This window comes from Dermacentor variabilis, chromosome 3 (assembly GCF_050947875.1).
Source record: "Dermacentor variabilis isolate Ectoservices chromosome 3, ASM5094787v1, whole genome shotgun sequence".
NCBI classification, from domain to species: Eukaryota; Metazoa; Arthropoda; class Arachnida; order Ixodida; family Ixodidae; genus Dermacentor; species Dermacentor variabilis.
In genome coordinates, this window is record NC_134570.1 from 66,708,182 (window position 1) to 66,729,330 (window position 21,149).

A 21,149-nucleotide genomic window follows, 5' to 3' on the forward strand; every position below is an offset into this window, starting at 1 on the left:
AGAAGAAGTACAATGATGGCGGCGACCGGTGTGACAGGGCCGCAAGGGGAGCCGTCTGTCGTCAATGGCAGCCTGGACACCGTCATCGGGTCTGACCTGGACGGGGACCCACTCTCGACGGCCAGGCTTCTGGCGACCAGGCCAGACGACATCGTCAAGGTGAGGCGCGCATATCTGCGGCACGATCCGGCCCTCTGCGCGCACGCCACGCACATTCGCTCTGCGCAGTGACGTCACGGCAAGACGCGCGAACGTGTTTTGGCTTTATCGTAAGTTTGCAACGGTCCCGAAGAGACGTATCGATTGGCGGTGCCGTCCTTCTCAGGTCAGCGCTATAGCTCGGCTTCGGCAACCCGCCATAGATATATGGGCCGAATGTCCCGCCGGCCATAGGATAAAGTACCGTGTTTACTAATGTAAGGCACGCGTAATGCGGGCCTTATACGCTCACTGAAGGCTTGAACTGCGCTCAAGGGCCTTATACGCTGCGGGCCTTACACACTAACTGAAGCCTTTGAACAGTGCTCGGACTGCTACGCCAATACATGCAACCACTGGCAGCCAACTATATATGAACACAAATGCAGTCGCCAACACACTTTTTTCTGGCACGGACATCTTGTGGCGGCTTGCGGGAATTAACCGGCACGCGAGTACGTGCGTTGCCCTTAGTGAAACATCTTTTTTTTTTTTCAAATTTATTATCGCACTCTGAAGTGGGCGTGCTGGCCTTACACGAAGGCAAACGCCTTATACACGAGTAAATACGGTATATCAATCCTCTTCGACAAATTTGGTCGGCGACGTCCGAGAAATAATTTTGTGATCGGCGCTCGCACCCTTCTTTGTGAAACACAGCGGTATATAGCTGGGAGGTGTATGACAAGCAACTCCGATCTTCAATGCGCAGGAATCACCGAGAAGTGTATTTATTTATTTATTTATTTATTTATTTATTTATTTATTATCGTACCGTATTGAGTAGGTAATTCGAGGGTCAGCGCGATGCCGTCCGCTCTGCCGAGTTCGCGACTTAAGTTCCACTGCATGGTACCCTTTGCATTGCGGATGACCATTGGTGCGGCGCCCCTAACTTCGAAAACGCGGTCTGGTATGTCGATGGGGGCGTAAAAAAAATTAAAATAAGGACGCGCGTGTATAGTCGACTTAGGTTTTAGGAACCCCAGTTTGTCAAAGTAATCTGGAGCCGTCCCCCACTTACGTGCATCATAATCGGATCGTGGTTTCAGCAGAAACCCCAGAATTTATTACTATACTATTATTATTTTGATCTGGCGAAGTTAAGAACAATAAAACTCTCATATGTTCAAGGCGTGTACGCGAATGAAAGCTAAAGTTATCTGTCACTGATATGTAAAGTATATATGCGAGTGTATGTATGCATTGCCGTCTCACTAGCCGACGACAGTTTACTCTCGATCAGCTTGTGTAGCGCGCGCCTTCAACACCTGACGTCAGTTTTGCGGTTCAGCAGTGCCGTGCCGATGTCGGGACAGGATAAGGTCATTCACACATGTCGCAGTGTTCGCACGTTTAATTAATAGAGAGGTTTAGTTCAGGGAACGCGAGCGGCTTGCGTACGCAAGAACCAGGGGCGACGGTACTGCGCATGCGCAGACTCGGACGTAGGGGTCTGCGCGTGCGCAGTACCATGGCCCCTATAGTTTTTGCGTACGCAAGCCGCTCGCGTCCCCTGAACTAAACCTCCTAATAAGCGACATGCACGAATACACGAACTCCGCATGCCACGCCGCGATGTGCGTGCAGGCTTACCAGGACTACCTAAGCGTCGGCTGCAACGTGCTGACGACTTGTACGCTGCGAGCGAGCGTCCAGGCGCTGCAGGAGCACCTGTCCGTCAGCGTCTCCGAGGCCGAAGACCTCATCGCCTCCAGCGTCCGACTGGCGCGTCGGAGCGCGCTCGACATGACCCGCACGCTTGGCGCCGATGACCGAACGCAAAAAAATAAAGGTGCGCTCCTTGTGGTAGTGCAATATAAATCAGTCAAGTTTCGTGTATCGTAAACAATCCTCGAAGAACCCGATTTTCGTTAATTTAGCCGCGGAACAGCAGTAAAACCCGATTTAATGAAGTTGAAGGGGCAGTCTATAGAATTACACTTCGTTATATCTGTTACTTCGTTATGTCCATCGTGGCATGTTTAACTTACTGAATTTCACTTCGTTATGTCAATTATTTCCTTATATCCCGGCCGTTTCGTTACAACGAAGTCTGACTTATCATTACCCGAGAAAACGGAATTTCATCTCTGTTCTTCAATTTCGAACGTAAAAACACAGCGTTGGTACGTCTTGACGTCAGGGATTTCAAGATACCTTCTAGTATTTTTGTCGTTTTGGCGCGAGCACAAAATTTTCGAAACTTGCGAGGTTAATTGCATCCTGTATTTTAGAATGCAATGTACCATTTCATTGCCGATAAACAATTGACCATAGATTCGAGTAGGCGCTGTCAGAAACCATGAATGACTTCACTGCGAACTGGTGCAGATAGAGACGCCAGGACGGCCACCCGTATTTCGTTTTTGCGCTTTGATTTGGCTTACCAGGCCCTCCCCTAGAGTAGCCGATTTTCTATTACATTCGTGAAATTAATAACGTAGCTTGACTCAAGTTCCTCTAAATTTACTGTGGGCGCGTATAGTAATATGAAGTTAAGCTGAATTGATAAACCTCGCTTAGACCGGGAATACCGGCAGCGTATTTGGAAAATCCAGAAGGGACAACGCATGGCAACCGCAGCGCCACGCTATTGGCTGCCGCCTGCGGGGACGCGCCGTGGCGTCATGCCTAACAACGTACTCTCATCACCAGCGGTTTCGCGTAGCTTGTGGGTCGTGGCCAACGCCGTGGCCAACGTTTTGTCGTGGCTGGCACGCAGACGCGGCTACGTGAAACTGGCGTAACTGTGTGCTGGCGCGGTCGCGAGCCGAGGGTGACGCGACTTTCCGTCCCATCCATCGAAGCGCCCTCTCCGCCCTGCCGATTGATAGGAATCGGGACCTACGCCGGTGCGACAGTTTACGCTGCGAGGATCGCTGGGCGAAACCAATGCTCGGAACCTGTGAGATGGAGTCGTATTCCACCACTACTACTAATGATACGCAGCGCGATGCCCTCAAGTGGAAACAAAACGCCCTTGCGATTACTGTGCTGCTCACGTCCTGTTAATGCAATTCGGCATACATCGACACGGCGTGAAAGCACTGAATAGATTTTTAAAGTACGTGCGCTGGCACAAAACGTTATAAACAGTCCCGAAAGAGCCTATATTGTGTTGGAAGTTAAAGTTCACTCTAGATATCAATAAATGTTGCAGGTATGTGCCAATTTCTTCACCTAATTGCAGAGAACTCTCTCTGGCCGTTATTGCATTTTTATGGCTTCCTCCATGTCCCAATATGCTGAATTTCAAGTACATTGAAGTTGTTGCAGATGCGAAATGCCACTTTTATAATGTATTTGGTTCGCCTGTTAAATATAGTTTAAAAAGTTCTGCTCAAAAAGAAATTCCCATCTTTTTACAACGGGGATAAATAATGTTAGAGGTGGAAAGCTGTTATAATGGCATTGTGCAAGCTAATACTTTAATTTAAGAGCACTGCTTTAAGTGAATTTCTAAAGCACAGCAATTTTGCTTGCCTTTTTCTGTTTTATAAATTAAAATGTACATCTTTGAAAGGCAGCCTGACCCTCTTTAAATTCGAAATGTTGGACACAGACTGGGAACACTGCTTTCCAATACACTTGCTGAAACTGCCTTATCAGAACACCCTAGTACACAATGCAGATTCATTAGGAAGTGACAAGACAGTTCGACAATTTTAATCATTGAAAGACTTAGCTAAACCTTTTTTGGTTTGTTTTTTCTTGCTTTCAGACGCTGCACATTGCCTTTTAAGGCATGTTTTCAGTGTTTCTTTTTTTATGGGGAGGGCATGTTAACATCTTTTACACCATGTCAATTATGTGGTGCCATAATGTGTTCTTGGATGGAGTCTTGCCCTTTCATTCAGTACAATATAATGTCGTTTATTGTGTCAGAGGCCGTTTTACATTTGAGTATAAGTGTAGCATTTTGCCAAGTTTTGCCTGTGTCACCCAAGCTTGCAAGTTCGCTACCCACTGCTGGTGACGTGTGACACATGTGACTTTTGTTCAATAAAAGGAAGTCTGTCACTTATCCTGTGCACAGGGTGTCTTTTTGGATTACAATTTGTTGCCTATATTAGTTCTTTTGTTGCATCTCAGATTAGGAATGGCTATCATAGTTGACATCATTTAACCATATTGCACACAATGTGGATATGTACTTGCAATACATGGCCACCATAAATGTAAATAGAAGTTAATAATTCAAGAATAGTGCCTTTGCATGGTGGGACAGCCATGAATTGTAGCTACAAGGTACCAGCGCTGCAAGTAGCACTGTTTGTGCAGAGTATAGTTCAACTCAACTACTTTCAAACATCATTGTTTTTGTCTGCATTTGTATAGCTCCAGTTCCTGTGAACAACACACATATGGTGGAAGAGTGGCTTGCACCTGCAGTTGGGCCCAATGAATAGCCAAATTTCTGCACGTTTTCATGTTATTAGCATATTAGTAGAGGCGGTCGTTCTTATAGTAGCCTGTTTGCCCAGTGTAGAAGCCACTGCGGGTGTCAGGATGTTGTACACATCTTCGGCTTTGCAGGGGACACAGCATCTGGCACATAGTTTGTCACAGGCCATGTCTTTGGGGCAAGTTGGGTTTACTCACTTGCAAAGGGAGAACCAAGCTTGTTGGATAAGAATTAAACCGCCTGTACACTCAGTGGCCTTCTTCATTTTGTGTGACATATGTGGTTATAGCTGCCCTTGCTTTATGCATTTCTTGTCCGGCAGCAGTCCTGCTTTTGAAACACTCGGGATAGCTTTTAGCAAGCTGGACAAGAATAGCACTGAAAAACCAGCAGATGTTAATTGTCACACTTGTCATGCGAAGCTTCATACAGTATGATGAGGGCGGAAATTAATGAGGGTGTTCCTCAAGGCCTTGTAGCACATGTCATGAGTTTGGAGCAACGTGATGTATAGCACTTTTCTGTTCGCATACTATGGGTTCAGCAGGTGTGGCCATGGTTTAAGTGCAGTGCAAGGTCAACAAAACAGATATCTATGAGCAACACCCTGGTAAAGGAGACGCTTGGAAAACTAATGGGAAGCCTGTTGAACATCTAATTGACCAAGTTGCTGGCTTCATCAGGCAAAGTGTGATAAAGAGAAGAAAGTCATCAACACATCAGAATGTTTTTGCATATAGAGACTGCTAAGGCTCTCAGGCACGCCAACAAGTCTTAGTGCGCAGGCTATGCAAGACCAACTACATATGCCTTCTGTTTGGACAAAGAACTGTTCATTGTAACTGGATGAAGATGGAGTGGACAGAAATAAACGGCAGCTCTATTATTCTGGTTTCACTGGCATTAACACTGATATGTAAGTGCGCATTGCCATACTCCGCAATGCCTTCTTGGGTGACATCAAAGACCAGCTTGAGGCAAAGGATAATAGACATCTTTACAAGCTAAAAATGCATGCATGAAGAGCACTTTGTGTCCAAAAAGAAGGCACTTCCACAGGGGCACTGGAAAAGGAACATATTATTGACAGTGGGCAAAGACAAGCTTCTCTGCTACTATACACCCAGCATTGTTGCCATGTAACGACATCTGAAACAATCCCTCTCAAAGAGGAAATCATCTTTGTGTATCCACAAAGAGGGCAGCAGGCAAAGCCCCTTCAGCAATGATGCCAGCTTCAAAAGGCCCACTTGCACATCCTGAATGCTTTCTTCTTAGACTTTGCTGGGTGCAAGCATTCTACTGTCCAAAAGTTGTCATTGAGAGCACTGTTCGTTTGGTTGCAATACAGTTCTGAAGTGATTGCAACAAATTTCCCTTCCTAGTTGGTCTGGAGGCTCACGGTGCTCATGAAGCAACACCATGAGATAAGCAAGGTGACAGGATGCCTCCAAGCCCTTGTTTATTTATCACACTGTTTTGTTAGTAACAACCATGAGATCTGAGACCAACAAGCTCACGTTCGGCAATCTAATGGTTACTGTGGAGAATCCATAATAAAAAGCACAAAACAGAAAACTCAACAGAAAGGATAAGGCACCATTTAACACTTAGTATTGCTGCAGCCCACCCCCTTTTATTTTGTCTGGTCATGCTACATTTTTTTTCTATATATAGGCATGAACTTATCCTGTGCGCAGCTTACTGCAGAGAGCATAGGTGATGTTCCCAATCGGTGTCCAATTTTTATATACACTATGTGCTGGCTCAAAGAGGCTCGAAACACTGCAATGGAAGCTTCTAGTAGAAAAGGTACCTGGAAGAAGAAAAAAAATGCTACAACCACCTTGGCAACATCTTGTCCCCTTAATAAAATTTGTGCTTCCGTATCAACTTCAGCCCTCCAGTTTAGAGTACCAGTGCACTTATGAACAACGAATCAATTCTCAAAGAGCACGTGCAGTCCAGCCAGAAGCATAGGCATGAATCCGCATTGTGCTCCTGCATTGAAGGTGAATAATGCATTACAAAATGGCGAATGTGCCTTAGTAAGCTTCCCGGCAATATGAATTTGTAATGTACAAAGAATTGTCAATAAAGCTTACCAAGAGCACAGATGCACTTGCAAATTATATCACAATTGAAAATAATGAGTAAACCTATGTGCCCTTTCCCCTCTTAGTATGCTTTACTGCACGATGCTACACCCCTGTATTACAGTGTAGCAAGCTACGAAAGAAACGTTGCATAATTGAGCTTTTTAAGATTACCTTTTTCGCAATACACCTATGTACTGCGGTGAAGCATACTAAAAGTGGAAAGGGGCCACTGTCACTGGACATAAAAAGAGTTCTTTAATTATACACTCGCGCAACCGCCGCCTCTCAGGTCGCCTGAGTGGACATACTACGCTGGGTGATAGCGGTCCCCTCCCACTTTTAGTATCCTACAGCGCGTAACTAAAATTTACTGCGGCGAAGAAGCAGTACATTTGTATTGGGTGAATAAACAAATAGTTTTTACAACAGTACAGAAATAAACGCGCACCATGCATCAGTCTACCACATGGAAGAGGGTCGCAACAAAAGGTAGCTGATTCACACAGGCTGTGTAGCCCGCTTATCAGTCGTAAAGGCTATTATAGGAAATTCAAAATTTCAGACACACAGAAATATGTTTATATGTTTACGTTCGCACTCCTTGCGTAATAAGACTGCCAGAACTTCCACAGTAGGAAGTAATTTACAACACACAAATGCGAACAACACAGACATATGCCTTGTTTTCAACTCGGTCGTCATGCAAATGACATATAGCACGGAAAAACGTGAACATGCTGTGTGTTAGCATCGTAAACTTCATACTAGGCAAGGAGCACACCACAATCCCGCGACAGCCGCTAATGAGACCAAAACGGGAGCACATATCTGTGAACGTGCAAATGGAGACCCTTAAGCCATTCTGTTCTTCCACCACCCCCCGCTGCACGGCTCCACCACTCGTATCAAGCACAGCACACCTAACACACATTCAGCGCTGAACAGTGCATGGGCTGTCGACGCAGTCGCATTTACATGACTTGTAGCGAGCAGCACATCCCTCGATGTCCGTTAAACAAAGTCGGACACGGCGACGCCACATCGCGGTTCGTAGAACTTCGCTGCCGAGGCGCTAGGCCAGTTCGACATTTCAATTGTCAAGGAAGCACGGGTCACACAACGCAGCTTCTGTACTGCCAGAGCTCACCGAGGCGAAAGTCGCGCTGCCGCACCACCACTACTCGCTGCTTTCCGCCAAGTAACACAGAACCTAACACCAACACACAAGCAACGCAAGCACGATCACATAAGCAACGTTGAACAACGCACCGTCCGCGCGAGCCGGAGAACGATCACGCCGAGAACGAACACACCACGGCGCCGCTCGGCGCCACCATCATGCCTTCTCAAAAATCCCTAAACGATCCTGTCCCTAGGCACGCATGATCAGGTCACGTGAGGGATTTTTATACGGAGAGCACCGGGAACGAGAGTTATCGCTTGGCGCCGTTGCTAGGGGTGACATCACGGCGTCCCTCAGGCTCGTAAGCCAATAGCGTGGTGCTGCGGTTGCCATGCGTTGTACTTTCTGGATATTCCAAATACGCATACCGGCAACGTCAGTCTTGCCTTGAGCGGAGGCTTGGAAACTGCTTTCTAAGCAGTTTTTTCGTGACGTCACCTTAAAGTTCCCGCACAATAGCTCTCCGTGACGTCATGAATTGTGACACTGGCTGCCCGCGATTAATTAATTACTTATCATTTAATACATGACAGTTAATTACTGTTATAAACGAACCATGGACTCAGTCAGCAAGTATTGAAAACTTTGGCATCACTCAAAAAAAAAAAAAAGACGGTCCATTCACGAAAATACCGAGATCAATGACGTCACACTGACGCAGCGGCGCTAGGTCAGTGCGTGGAAATAAGTAAAAAAAGAAGAGGAAGGGAGGGGGGGGGAGAGTTTTGGTCTTCATTATCTCCGCTGGTAACCAACGCTTTTCCACCAAATTGCTGAATGCAGTCCTGAGAGAATACGTCGGTGACCTGTCTCAACTTCGTTTCTTTCACCCTATTGATTACTGTTATGATTACTCTAATTATGTTTACTTACTCATGTCAATTACCGCTGCGTACTTCTAAAGGCAAATTACATCACATATATAGTCCGTATAATTCACCATTCATTAAATGTTTCATTTGACACAAAGAAAAGCCGGACACACACTTGCGTGCCTTTGAAAACAGAGGCAATAAATATGTAAGATTATTATTATTCATATTATTATTATTATTATTATTATTATTATTATTATTATTATTATTATTATTATTATTATTATTATTATAGACCACCAGCGACGTTTCCGGACGTCCCGATGCGATATGCACGTCCTCGTCAATCCTAATTATAAAGGGCCCCTCACCACGTCTGGCCATTTTGAGCTGACAAGCGCAGAGCATACATTGTGCGATAACTATCGTGTCTGCAAAGTGTTACACCGCTACGCGCCGCGGAAAGGTCTGAAATTTCAATCCTAACGCCGTTTAGACTGCGCTCCAAGCCGGACGATGACGTGCTCGTGTCTCTGCACCTACGTACTCGTATTCGCAGTGTGACGTCAATCATCAAGACACGTGACTTCGAGAATTATTCAAGGCAACATCTGTTATTGGTGTGATCTGTTGCTTTAATTGACGAATTGAAGTTTAGGGAAATAATAAAACACACAAACACAATGTCTGCGTGTTTTTTGTTTTACTTCGCACCGAAGCAAGGCACATGCACTTGCGCTTCGTCTGCTTGTTCCCACGCTCGTGCGGTCACGTGCGCAGGTACCGAAACTACCCCATTTTCTACCTATTTCCAGCGCGTGATCAGGCTCTGTGATCTGCTTGTGTCTGCCGCGGTATTTGTGTAGCACTGACTCATACCGCTAGTCAGGCGTCCTCGTGCACAGCGCGCAAAATCGTGCGCTGCGCGAAACGAACACAATCACAACAGCTCGCGCATGACGCCGTCAGCGGAAGTGCGCCGCACCGCAAGAAAAGCGAGGAGAAAGAAAAAATGAAGGCGGGGCACATGACGTATGCGTCACGCGATCCTCGAGGTCCGGTATGGGAGAACGAAGGGAAGGAATTTCGCTTGGGCGAGTGGAGAGAATGTCTCGCTTGGCAGTGGAGCTCGCTTCCTGAAATAATGGGTTCGCGGCACTGAACTATTTCTATCTCGGCTATCAATGAGCCGATTTGAAAAATGTCTGCGGCAGAATGCTCCCTAGAGGACACGCAACAACTTCCAGCATATAGCCAAAATTTGCTATAGGGCCTGGTGATGGTGATTCAAAGCTTGCTCGGGCTCCTTAAACGTTCTTGTCCTCGTCCTTCGTAAACATTTACTAGGCTTCTAGCTTTCATGCTTCAGCTGTGGTTACTTTCTTTGCAGCGACCTTTTGTGCCCTCACTAGGTATGGGTGTACTATATAATTTATAATATTTTTTTATACTCAACCCGTTGTCCTCGTTCCTCTTTCTGCGCTACACCGACGGAGTCAACTTCGCCTCCTCGATCTCGACTCATCCTCTATCCTGACGAGTGCCATCATCCCAGGCATTTCACCCACCCAGATTCAAGATCTGTTGAACAAACACAGCAGCTCCGTAATTTCTACGCCACAATGACTGGCACCTCCACCACTTCTGAGGAACTTCTTTATTCTAGAAGATTCCGAGCCACGACGACAAAGAAGTCGCGGCTAGTGGTGATTAGATATAGTATATATGTACAGATGGAGGAAGACTAGATGCAAATAGTGGGCTCACAATACACAATATTTCGACAGCACCATCCTGACTTGACACGAATATGTTCTTCCGCGCAGTGCGCCTGTCCTTTCGCATTTAGAACTATATATGCTCAACCAGTGCGATTGACACACAGAGAAACATATGCCACAGGACAAACGCCGAACATACATGCCTTCCATGACATCACCTCGCGTTATACCGATTACCAAAATCAAGGGAAATACTGTGGGTGCGTGCCTGCAGCGCCATGAGAAATGTCCGCAGGCGACCGTGTGTCAAACGCCTAGGTCAATTATTGCCGAGCATGGCGCCTTCGCCCGTGGAACCACGTATAATCGCACACGCGCATCAATTAATTGTCGAGCGATTTCTTGCCTTCGTAACAGTCTAGCACGGTTATGTTTCCTTTTTTTTCCACTTTTAATTACTAAAAAAATTGATGAACAGTTTCGTTTCCAACGTGCGCGCCTTAATGGATACCCCCACTTGCAGCACCGGCCTGCCTCGTTTCTGTGTTAACAAGTAGCTGCGCACAACTCCGCGTATACGCATCTGTCGCTGTAAAAAGAAACACGGCGACGCCTAATCATAAATCGCTTTCCCATTGCGTGCACAGCGCCGCCGCGCATCTCCGAGTCCAGCGCTGGCAGCGCCTCGGCGGTGCGCGTCGCCGGCTCGGTGGGTCCGTACGGCGCGTACCTGTACGACGGCTCCGAGTACAACGGCAGCTACGCGGACCGGCTGTCGTGCGACGAGCTGCTCGACTGGCACCGGCCTCGGGTGCGGTGCCTGGTGCGCGCCGGCGGCTGCGACCTGCTCGCCTTCGAGACGGTGCCCGCGCTGCGCGAGGCGTTGGCCCTGGTCCGGCTGCTGCGCGAGTTCCCTGGGGCCAGGGCCTGGCTCAGCTTCAGCTGCCAGAACGAGCGGCTCACGGCCAAGGGCGAGAGCGTCGCCGACGCGGTGCGCGCCTGCCTCGCCGAGGACTCGGCGGGGCAGCTCGAAGCCATTGGCGTCAACTGCTGCCAGGCATGTCAACCCATGTGTGTGGACACACGCGTCCTTCCTGCAGGGCCGCGTCGACGAGTGCGAAGGGCTTTTCTGGCATATACGGTATAGGACTGCTGGCCAGCACGCCGTTTCGCTATGTAGCATCCTGCCCATAGCTCCTACGAGATCGTGCCCAACGACATCCACCAGGCAATAATTATAATGCTGCGTGGTTTAAAGTACGTTCACCACATTGCAAAGTATTATTCAGTAGCTCACTCAACACACGTCCTGCATGTTATTTTGTTTTACCTCGCACCGCAGCAAGAAAGATTTACTTCCGTTTCGTCTGCTTGTTCCCACATCATGCAGTCGCGAGCGCAGATACCTAAACTATGTCATTTTCTACTGTGTTACAGCACGGGATCATGCTCTGTGGCCCGCTTGTGTCTGCCGCAGTATTCGTGTAGCAGAATTATACCGCTAGTCAGGTGTCCTCGTGCACAGCGCTCAAAATCGTGCGCTGCGTGAAGCGAGACAATCACAACAGCTCGCCAGCGACGCCGTCAGCGGAAGTGCGCCGCGCCGCAAAAAAAGCGAGCAGAGAAAAAAAAAATGAAGGCGGGGCGCGTGACGTATGGTTCACGTGATCCTCAAGGTCCGGTATGGGAGAACGCAGGGAAGAAATTTCGCTTGCGGAGGTTAGACGGGGTGAGTGGAGAGAGTGTCTCGCTTGGCAGTGGAGCTCGCCTGCTGAAATCATGGGTTCGCCGCCCTGAAATATTTCTATCTCGGCCATTATTGAGCCGACATGAAAAATTTTTGCCGCAGAATGCTCCCTAGAGGACAAGTAACAACTTCCAGCGTATAACCAAAATTTGCTATGTGGCCTGGTGAGGGGCCCTTTAAAGACAGGGTCGAGTGTTAATTTCCAACTAAGGTCTATGTGAGAAGAAAAAGAACGGTTATTTATCCAGGTTACCGGAAAATAGCACAGCAAAACAAAAACAAAGCCCAGATAGACAGCCAGTGCTTGAAGCAACAAAACCAGAACGAAAACGCCGCCCCCTCCCCCCGCCAATTTTGTTGTGATAGCAATTTGGACACTCCAGGTGGATTTCTGCCGTCGGCGTCGCCGTCGCCGTGAGGTTCCGTATGAGTGAAAGCGTGTGAGGGTGAGCCGGCGAACGCGGTTCAATCTCGCGTGCGCGAGCGAGGAACCCAGCGCGCGAGGCAGGGGGGGAGGGGGGGGGTCGTTCTTCTCCGGCGGCTGCTAGGTCCCTCGATGTCCTCCTCGCCTGCCGGTCCGTACAGTGTGGACACAAACGCGGCGTCTACTACGGTGTTCGCCACGCGAATCGCGGACGCCATAGTAGAAGCCTTTGGCGGGCGCCGTAGGGACGCGTTGCTGGCGCTCGTGTGTCTTGAAAGCGGTCTGCAACGTGGCTAAAGTGCGCGCCCGCGCGGGCCTCGTCTTCAAAGCGATTTTCGATGTTTGCAGAGTGCGCGTAGTGCCAGTAGCTTCGTATGCGCTGTGCTTTCGACGTTTCGTACGTGTTGAAGCGATAGATGCACGGATGCAAGGTTGGCTCGCGGCTGGTGCCGCGATTCCCAACTCCAGCGTTTTCACAAACAGTTTCCGCTGTCATCGAGCGATGTGTGTTGATGTTTACCTGTGCGCGCGTGACACCGTGCTGGTTAATTTAGTTAAAACACGTTGACCGGCTAGTTGGTTTGAAATCGTAATAGAATCTGTAAGCGCGACTGAACAAGGACGTAGAAAGAAGCAGACACACAAAGACAGCGCTGTCTCTGTGTGACTGTTTCTTTGTACGTCCTCGTTGAGTCACGCTTACACATTCTATCATTGTTAATTTAGTTAGTAAGCGAATGTTTACAAGTTTATACGGCCGATAAAACTACTCCCTTTACTTTGTACAGCTGTCTACTAATTTGCTATCGCGATCGGTGCTTCGCCTTTCCGGCGGAACTGCGAATTTTTTCCGACCGTCCCCGCCACTCGCTTAGGTGAGAGCTCACGTACTACCCTCCCACCCCTTCGCAACTCAGTTGCCCGAGAACACACACCCTTTCCTTAGGCGCTCCAACTCGCCTTCCCTCCCCCAAGTCCGACCACCGTCGTTCCACCAACTTACCATGAAAACGGCCGACAGATCCAAAGAAAGCTATTTGCTTTAAAAATTGCAAATAAAGATGCAAGCTCAGAGAAAATATGTAGAAAAGCATCACGATCGACAACCGCCTGTTTGACATGTCGTGCTGCTGTTACTACTTCGCGCTATACACCTACCTGAAGCATAACGCATAGTATACCGTAGAAGGCAGTAGCGTGGTTGCCGAGTTGCATGCATGGTTTCCAACAGTGCGAGGAAGTCTCCTGCCGCAGACACTGGAATTATTCCGCGGCGGCAGAGTAAGATGGCGCGCAGTGCTAATACAGTGCCGTAAGAGTTTATATTGACCTAATGTGTAATCTAAAATGTTCGGTCTATGTGTGAGTGTGGTTATGTATAGACCCATACGAAAGAGTGGAAGATTGGCTGCCCCTTTCGTAGTCCGACTACGGAATATTGGTGAACGTTTCGTGCGTGGAAGACGCGTTCGAAGCAAGTGGACACACACAAGCGCTAACCTCAACAAACGACTTTATTCACGGGCTATGATATACAGGCGCATACATCCAGAATCACCTAGACTACTCTAGGTGGTTCTGATACATCCCGTTATTTAGGAGGCAAAGGTGCCATATGATCATGTGTCATATGATCAGGGTGCCGAGTCATCCCCAAGTGATGACATCCGTATTTTTTGAAGGTTGTGCCATCCTTGATGAGGTATAGCTGGCTCAGCGCGAATTAGTGGCAAGCGCTGCGCAGAGAAACTGAGAACGAGATGCTCTTAATGGTTTCTAGTCGGCGAAACTGGCTTCACCACAGTAAGACACCTTGCGCAAAGAAGCCAGCTTCACCGTGGCGCTCATTTGACTGTTGGGAGAATGTATCGGGTACTCGCATGCACTGCGACGGCACCTCATGATAACGCATGCCCGTAAACGCTGCTTATTCATTAAAGAGTCCATAGGGTAGCGGGGCGATCACGTGACAGATGGATTTTTCGCGGTAGTGGCGCGCGTACGCTTAATTGTGACGCTTGCAAGAACGAACTTCATAATTTTGTATTCTCGATCGGCTCTGCTCGGCTCCTTTAGTGGGTTCGCTGTATCTTTTCAACTTTACGCAATCATATACATTTTTTTAATGCCGAACATATATGTTAATCCCCTGTGGCAGATGTGCATTCGTATTACTTTGGGCATGACAAACCGAAATGTTCAGCCGGTGAATTAACCGAGTTCCACTAATTGACCATTTCGTCAAGTTTTCTTACGGCCCATGTTGCGGAATTGAAATCAGGCAGTGACGTTACGTGGATTTAGCGGATGGTCCACACCCCCGAACTACGGTGCCTCCTTGGGCGAGGAGGTTTTCTTTTTACAGCCTCCTTGTACTTAGCCCGACGCCCGACGTGCCGGCCGTATACCGTTCTCACGTGGGTGTCACATGCGCCTGTTCGTGTCATGTGTCGGCGTATACGTGTAGGCGGCAAGCAATTAAAGTGCGCCAACCAGTCAAACCTTTCTGAGCAAAAGCAGCCAGAACGTGCGAAAATACTTCGAAATTCAAGACGTAGTACTAACGCGCGCTGGCGCTGAGGCTCGCGCGCGAAGTTCAAGCATTTAAAAATCAAGTATTTAAACAAAGAAATAGAAATAAAATCCGCAGATCCAACGCGATGTTGCAATTCTAAATGACACAAAGCTTGTTTGAGTGGGTGAGATATAGCAGCAGGCCTCGCCTCCCTTGTAGCCGTTAGCCGTCTGTCACAAGGTCGACGAATGCGATGTACGATGCTTGTCGAGCGTTGCTACACCAACCCCCGTGCAGGGTAGTAAACCAGCTTTGCGTGCCCTGCATTAATTTATCATTTGTTGATGAGGGAAGAATGTTAATGAGGGGTTTATGGGCACAGAGATGCGCGACCCATAAAAAGAATTGGCCAAGAATTGCATGGACATATCCTGTGGCTTAAGTTAAACTGTCTAGGTGTAAGGCAGCACCCACAAATCGGGAGGGAAGATACAAAGAAAGCTTCAGTTTAGGGAAGATAAGAAAAACAAAAGAACGAAATAAAATAAAGACACTTCACCAGACTTTAATTGTTCCAGCATTGCCTTATTACCTTCGGCTGCTTTTCGGAAATGGGCTGTTCTCTTCCGAGAGCTTGCGATTCTGTAATTTTTTGTAGATGCGTGATGTCTCCATCGCACCTTTTTTCTTGTTTCGCTAAATTTACAGCGCAATATTAAAGAGAGAGAGAGAGAGTATAATGAAAGCGCAAGACGCATCCACGGTGACGGCAAAACAAACGGCATGCACTTAAGCGTCACGTCACAGACGAAGTGAACCAAAGGGTGCACGTTGGCACTGTATCTCGTGTAACGTGTTATCTTAGTTTTATATATTCATAGGAATGATATTGTTACGTCCAAGCGCGTCAAAGGGACGCGGGGATCAAGAAGAGAGGGGAAGAGGAGAACGAAGACTGTGCAGCGGCCATTCCTGTTCTTCGTAGCCTGCCGTTCCTGCCCTCGCACGCCTAAATAAACCCCTTTTCCCCGTGCTTGTAACAAATTGGTGGACGGTGCGGGGTAAACCTCGTAATCACGGAGCCTACGCTGCTACAACTTCGCCGAAGCCGTCGACTTGCCGGACTTCCGCCACCCTCACCTGCCATGCCTGAATACGCCTGCCAGATTCCCGAAGCATCTGACGCGGCTTCAAGGCCAGCACCTGGTGTTCCGTGGCAATACTACCGGGTGCCACTCACTTTCGGAGGAAAAGCCGGAGAAGATGTCGACGAGTGGCTCACGAACTACCGAAGGGTGAGCCGGTCTAACGGTTGGAACTCGACCGCACAGTTGTCCAATGTTGTGTTTTCCCTTACCGACACAGCGCTCGTCTGGTATGAGAATCACGAAGACACGCTCACTTCGTGGGAGCTTTTCGTCGAGGAGCTCAGAGCGTGTTTTGGGGACTCTAGCGCAAAAAAGAAACGCGCTGAACAGACGCTTTCGCAAAGAGCTCAGATTCCCGGCGAGACCTGTACGACTTATATCGAAGAAGTGCTGAAATTGTGTAAAATAGTCAACTCTCAGATGTCTGAAGATGACAAAGTGGGACATTTGTTGAAAGGAATAGCCGAAGACGTCTACAATTTTTTGATCGGCAAGGAAAGCTTGGACTCCGTGTCTGACGTCATTCGCCACTGCAGGACCTTTGAGACGTTGAAGATGCGACGGATAATACCGAAGTTTGGTCGCCTGGCTAATGTCACAACGGTGGCGAGTGTAGACCCGAGCTCGTGTGTTGACCTTCCATCCACTATACGGCAGATTGTTCGCGAAGAGTTGCTCCATCAGGAAGAGATGTACCGTTGCACACCCGGCATCACTGGCGCGTACTCACCACACGAGATGAGAAACACGGCCGTTTCGACCGCATGGCAACCCACGGTTCACTCAGCGACCATGGAGTATAGGTCTACCCCACAAACGAGAGGGACCATGAGCTATCAAGGTCATGACTACGGCCAACACCCACGCCGCACGCAGGCCTCCCGGCGGCCGATGCCTAGCCATGATGAATGTCACCCACCTGCTGTCTATGCAGTCGACAGCAACATGCACGACTACATGGAAGAACATCGCAATTCGAGGCATCTGCCGGTGTGTTTCCAATGCGGTGTCGCGGGCCACATAGCGAGGTTTTGCAATCGTCGCCCAACAACGTGGAATGGTCGATCCGGATTTTCAACAAGGCCCACACCTCCTACGAGGACAACTCAACAGCCGTACACCACCTCTTGGTCAGCTGGCGTCCCTCCTGGCAACGATTACTGGCAGAGAAGCTTCAGGAGCCGCTCGCCGGCATCTGACAGGAGTTTGACGCCACCGCCAACTTCTCGTGCACCGCGTTTACGTCAATCGCCATCGCCAGTGCGCCGCTCCTCCTCGCCTTCACAACCGGAAAACTAGCTAGCGCGGCCGATGGGGGTGAGGTCGCTCGACACGTGCTATCGACAGAAATGCCCCCCGCAGTTGCTATGACTAAGAACAAAGTGCATGTACTTGTGGATGGTGTTCCTACAATGGCTTTAGTGGATACCGGAGCAACTGTATCCGTAATGAGTCTCGGTTTTAAAGGTCGGTTGGGGCGTAAAGTTGTATTTCGGTGGGACCAGGCTGCAACGTTTTGTGGAGTGAGCGGCGAGTCGTTGCGCCCTGTTTGTGTGTGCACTGCTGACGTATCCTTGGCTGGTGGAATTTTCGCGACGGAGTTTGTAGTTATTCCCCGATCGACGCACGAAGTGATTTTGGGCATCGACTTTTTGCGACAGTGTGGTGCGACCGTCGATTGTCGCACGGGGGAAGTTTGCGTCGATGGCCATGTTTCGTCCGGGCTCTTAGAGGAGACTTGCCGTCAAGGTGAACTTTGTGTGTCTGCAGATACTGTTGTGCCTGCGTCCACCTCTGTGTGCGTGCCGGTTGTGTGTCGCGGTGAAGTTCCAGACAGTTTTGATGCCTCCGTAGAGCCAATGCATCTCAATTGTATGAAGAAGAACGTTTTTGTCCCTCATTGTGTGGTATCCATCGGCAACGGGCGTGCTGGCTTGTGGACGGCCAACTGCTCGGCAGAACCCATCCTGCTTCCAGACGGCTTGAAACTCGCCTACTTTACAGAATACACGTCTTCGTCCGTAGCCGTACTAACAGATCGGCCGTGTGAACCTGCTGACCTTCGCCACGTCTCAGACAAAAAGCTTCTGTCTATGATAAACAAGTCACTCAGCACAAGGGAGCGCCATACCTTGGTGGATACGCTTTCTAAGCATCTGTCAGTGTTTGACTTTGCGCAGCCGGACAAAGCGTTCTCGATCCCCGAGTCACGAACACGCCATACTATCGATACGGGATCTGCGCGCCCGATCAGGCAAAAGCCTTATCGCGTGTCGCCTAACGAGCGGAAGATAATCGGGGAACAAGTGAATGACATGATGAAAAATGGAATAATACAAGAGTCCTCGAGTCCTTGGGCAGCTCCGGTCATACTTGTCAGAAAGAAAGACGGTAACTGGAGATTTTGCGTCGATTATCGAAGATTAAACGCCGTGACTAAGAAGGATGTCTACCCCCTGCCCCGGATTGATGATGCAATTGATTGCCTGCATTCGGCCTCTTATTTTTCTTCAGTGGACCTGCGCTCAGGATATTGGCAAATCCCGATACACCCGGCAGACAAGGAGAAAACAGCCTTCATAACCCCGGATGGATTATTCGAATTCAATGTGATGCCATTTGGGTTGTGCAACGCTCCAGCAACCTTTGAAAGGTTCATGGACACCATTCTACGTGGGTTAAAGTGGAACATCTGTATGTGCTATCTTGACGACGTTGTTATATTTGGGCGCACATTCAATGAGCACAATACGCGCCTGGATATTGTCCTCGACTGCATCAAAAACGCTGGCCTGGTTCTGAACTCCAAGAAATGTAACTTTGGTGACCGTCAAACACTTGTGCTGGGACATCTTGTTGACAAAGACGGTATCCGGCCTGATCCCCTCAAGACGGCAGCTGTCGAGGCATTCAGTGCACCGCAGTCAGTGAAGCAACTTCGTAGTTTTCTGGGTCTTTGCTCTTACTTTCGCCGATTTATTCCTGGTTTTGCTGACGTCGCTTATCCTCTGACAAATCTGCTACATAAAGACGCACGGTTTGAGTGGACACCCGAGTGCGATTCTGCATTTCGTCAGCTGAAGTTCCTGTTAACCTCCCGACCTATCCTTCGCCACTTTAATCCTACTGCGCCAACAGAAATCCACACAGATGCTAGTGGCGTTGGTCTGGGTGCCGTCTTGGTCCAACGCTATGACGACCGTCAGCACGTGATTGCTTATGCAAGTCGCTCATTAAGCAAACCTGAACGCAACTACACGGTGACAGAACAAGAATGCCTCGCTGTAATCTTTGCGGTTCAGCGATTTCGCTCGTACTTGTACGGACGCCCATTCCAAGTCGTCACAGACCACCATTCCCTGTGCTGGCTCGTGAACCTTCGCGACCCTTGTGGTCGCCTTGCGCGCTGGGCTTTGAGGTTGCAGGAATATAACTTCACTGTTTCCTACAAGAGTGGCCGAAAACACGCTGACGCAGACTGCCTTTCCCGTATGCCGCTTGCCACGACGGACTGCGACGCAGACGATTTTGATCATCTCGTCGCTTTTGTGACACCCGCTTTTCCAGATATCGATGCATTCAAAGCAGAACAACGGACAGACACTAAATTGGAGCCACTCTTTACTTCTGCCCATTCAAGTGCAACAAGCAGCTACTGTGTACGTGACGGGCTCCTGTACAAAAAGAACTACTCAAGCACGGGTGCACGCTTCCTTCTAGTGGTGCCGGAGCGTCTCCGGCCAGCAATCCTTCAGGCTATGCACGATGACCCTACCTCCGGTCACTTAGGCACTGTGCGCACACTTTATCGCATTCAAGAACGCTTTTACTGGCCCCGGATGCGACATTCGGTTGAGTTTTATGTCGCCAGCTGCATACAGTGCCAACGTCGGAAACGCCCAACCACTGCCCCATCTGGTCTCCTTCAACCTGTGCCGCCTTCCAGCTCACCCTTTCGGCAAGTTGGAATTGATCTGTTAGGCCCTTTTCCAAAGTCATCTAAGGGGAACCGCTGGATAATTGTCTGCGCCGACTATTTCACACGCTATTGCGAGACGGCGGCTATACCATCAGCAACTGCCACCGAAGTGTCGCTTTTCTTACTTCACGCTATTGTTCTACGACATGGACCGCCTGGTGTTATCATAAGCGACCGGGGACGTCAATTCACGGCGGATATCGTGGAAGAGCTTGTGCGTTTATGTAACTCGCACCTCCGGCACTCGACGCCGTATCATCCGCAAACGAATGGCCTCACTGAGCGCACTAATCGAACAATCACCAATATGCTTTCCATGTATGTTGCGTCCGATCACAAGAATTGGGATGAAGTTTTACCGTTTATTACTTACGCCTACAACACTGCCAAGCACGAGACAACCGGCTACAGCCCCTTCTTCCTTCTATATGCTCGGCCGCCCCAGTATACGCTCGACACTGTCCTCCCCTTTTACCACCACGAAAATCCTACGGTCGCCGATACGCTATGCCTCGCTGAAGAGGCTCGGCGACTTGCGCGTCTGCGGACTTTGGCATCACAAGAAAACTCCAAAGCCCGCTACGACGCACGACATCGGCCTGTTACATATCACCCTGGTGATCTCGTTTGGCTTTGGACTCCCACAAGGAAGCGCGGTTTGTGTCAAAAGCTGCTGGCAAACTACGATGGACCGTATGTTGTCATCGACAAAGTCAGCGAAGTGAACTATACTCTCGCGCGCCTCACGAACACTGGTAGACGTTCTGCTAGGACACAAGTCGCGCATGTCGCACGGTTGAAATCATGTACGCCACGACAAGCTAGTTGACTCGCCCAGGGGGCTTTGTCTGCGAGGGGAGGTATGTTACGTCCAAGCGCGTCAAAGGGACGCGGGGATCAAGAAGAGAGGGG

At 49.0% G+C, this 21,149-nt stretch overlaps 1 protein-coding gene across 1 annotated transcript in view; it reads left to right on the forward strand.

The window, feature by feature from the left end:
• Positions 1-21,149, forward strand: part of LOC142575788 (betaine-homocysteine S-methyltransferase-like) — a 24,313-nt gene continuing 3,164 nt past the window's right edge. The window contains exons 1-3 of the mRNA XM_075685439.1: positions 1-159; positions 1,789-1,993; positions 11,072-11,481. Of these exons, the coding sequence (XP_075541554.1) occupies positions 13-159; positions 1,789-1,993; positions 11,072-11,481 (762 nt within the window). The 5' untranslated portion in view covers positions 1-12. The remainder of the gene's footprint in view (positions 160-1,788; positions 1,994-11,071; positions 11,482-21,149) is intronic.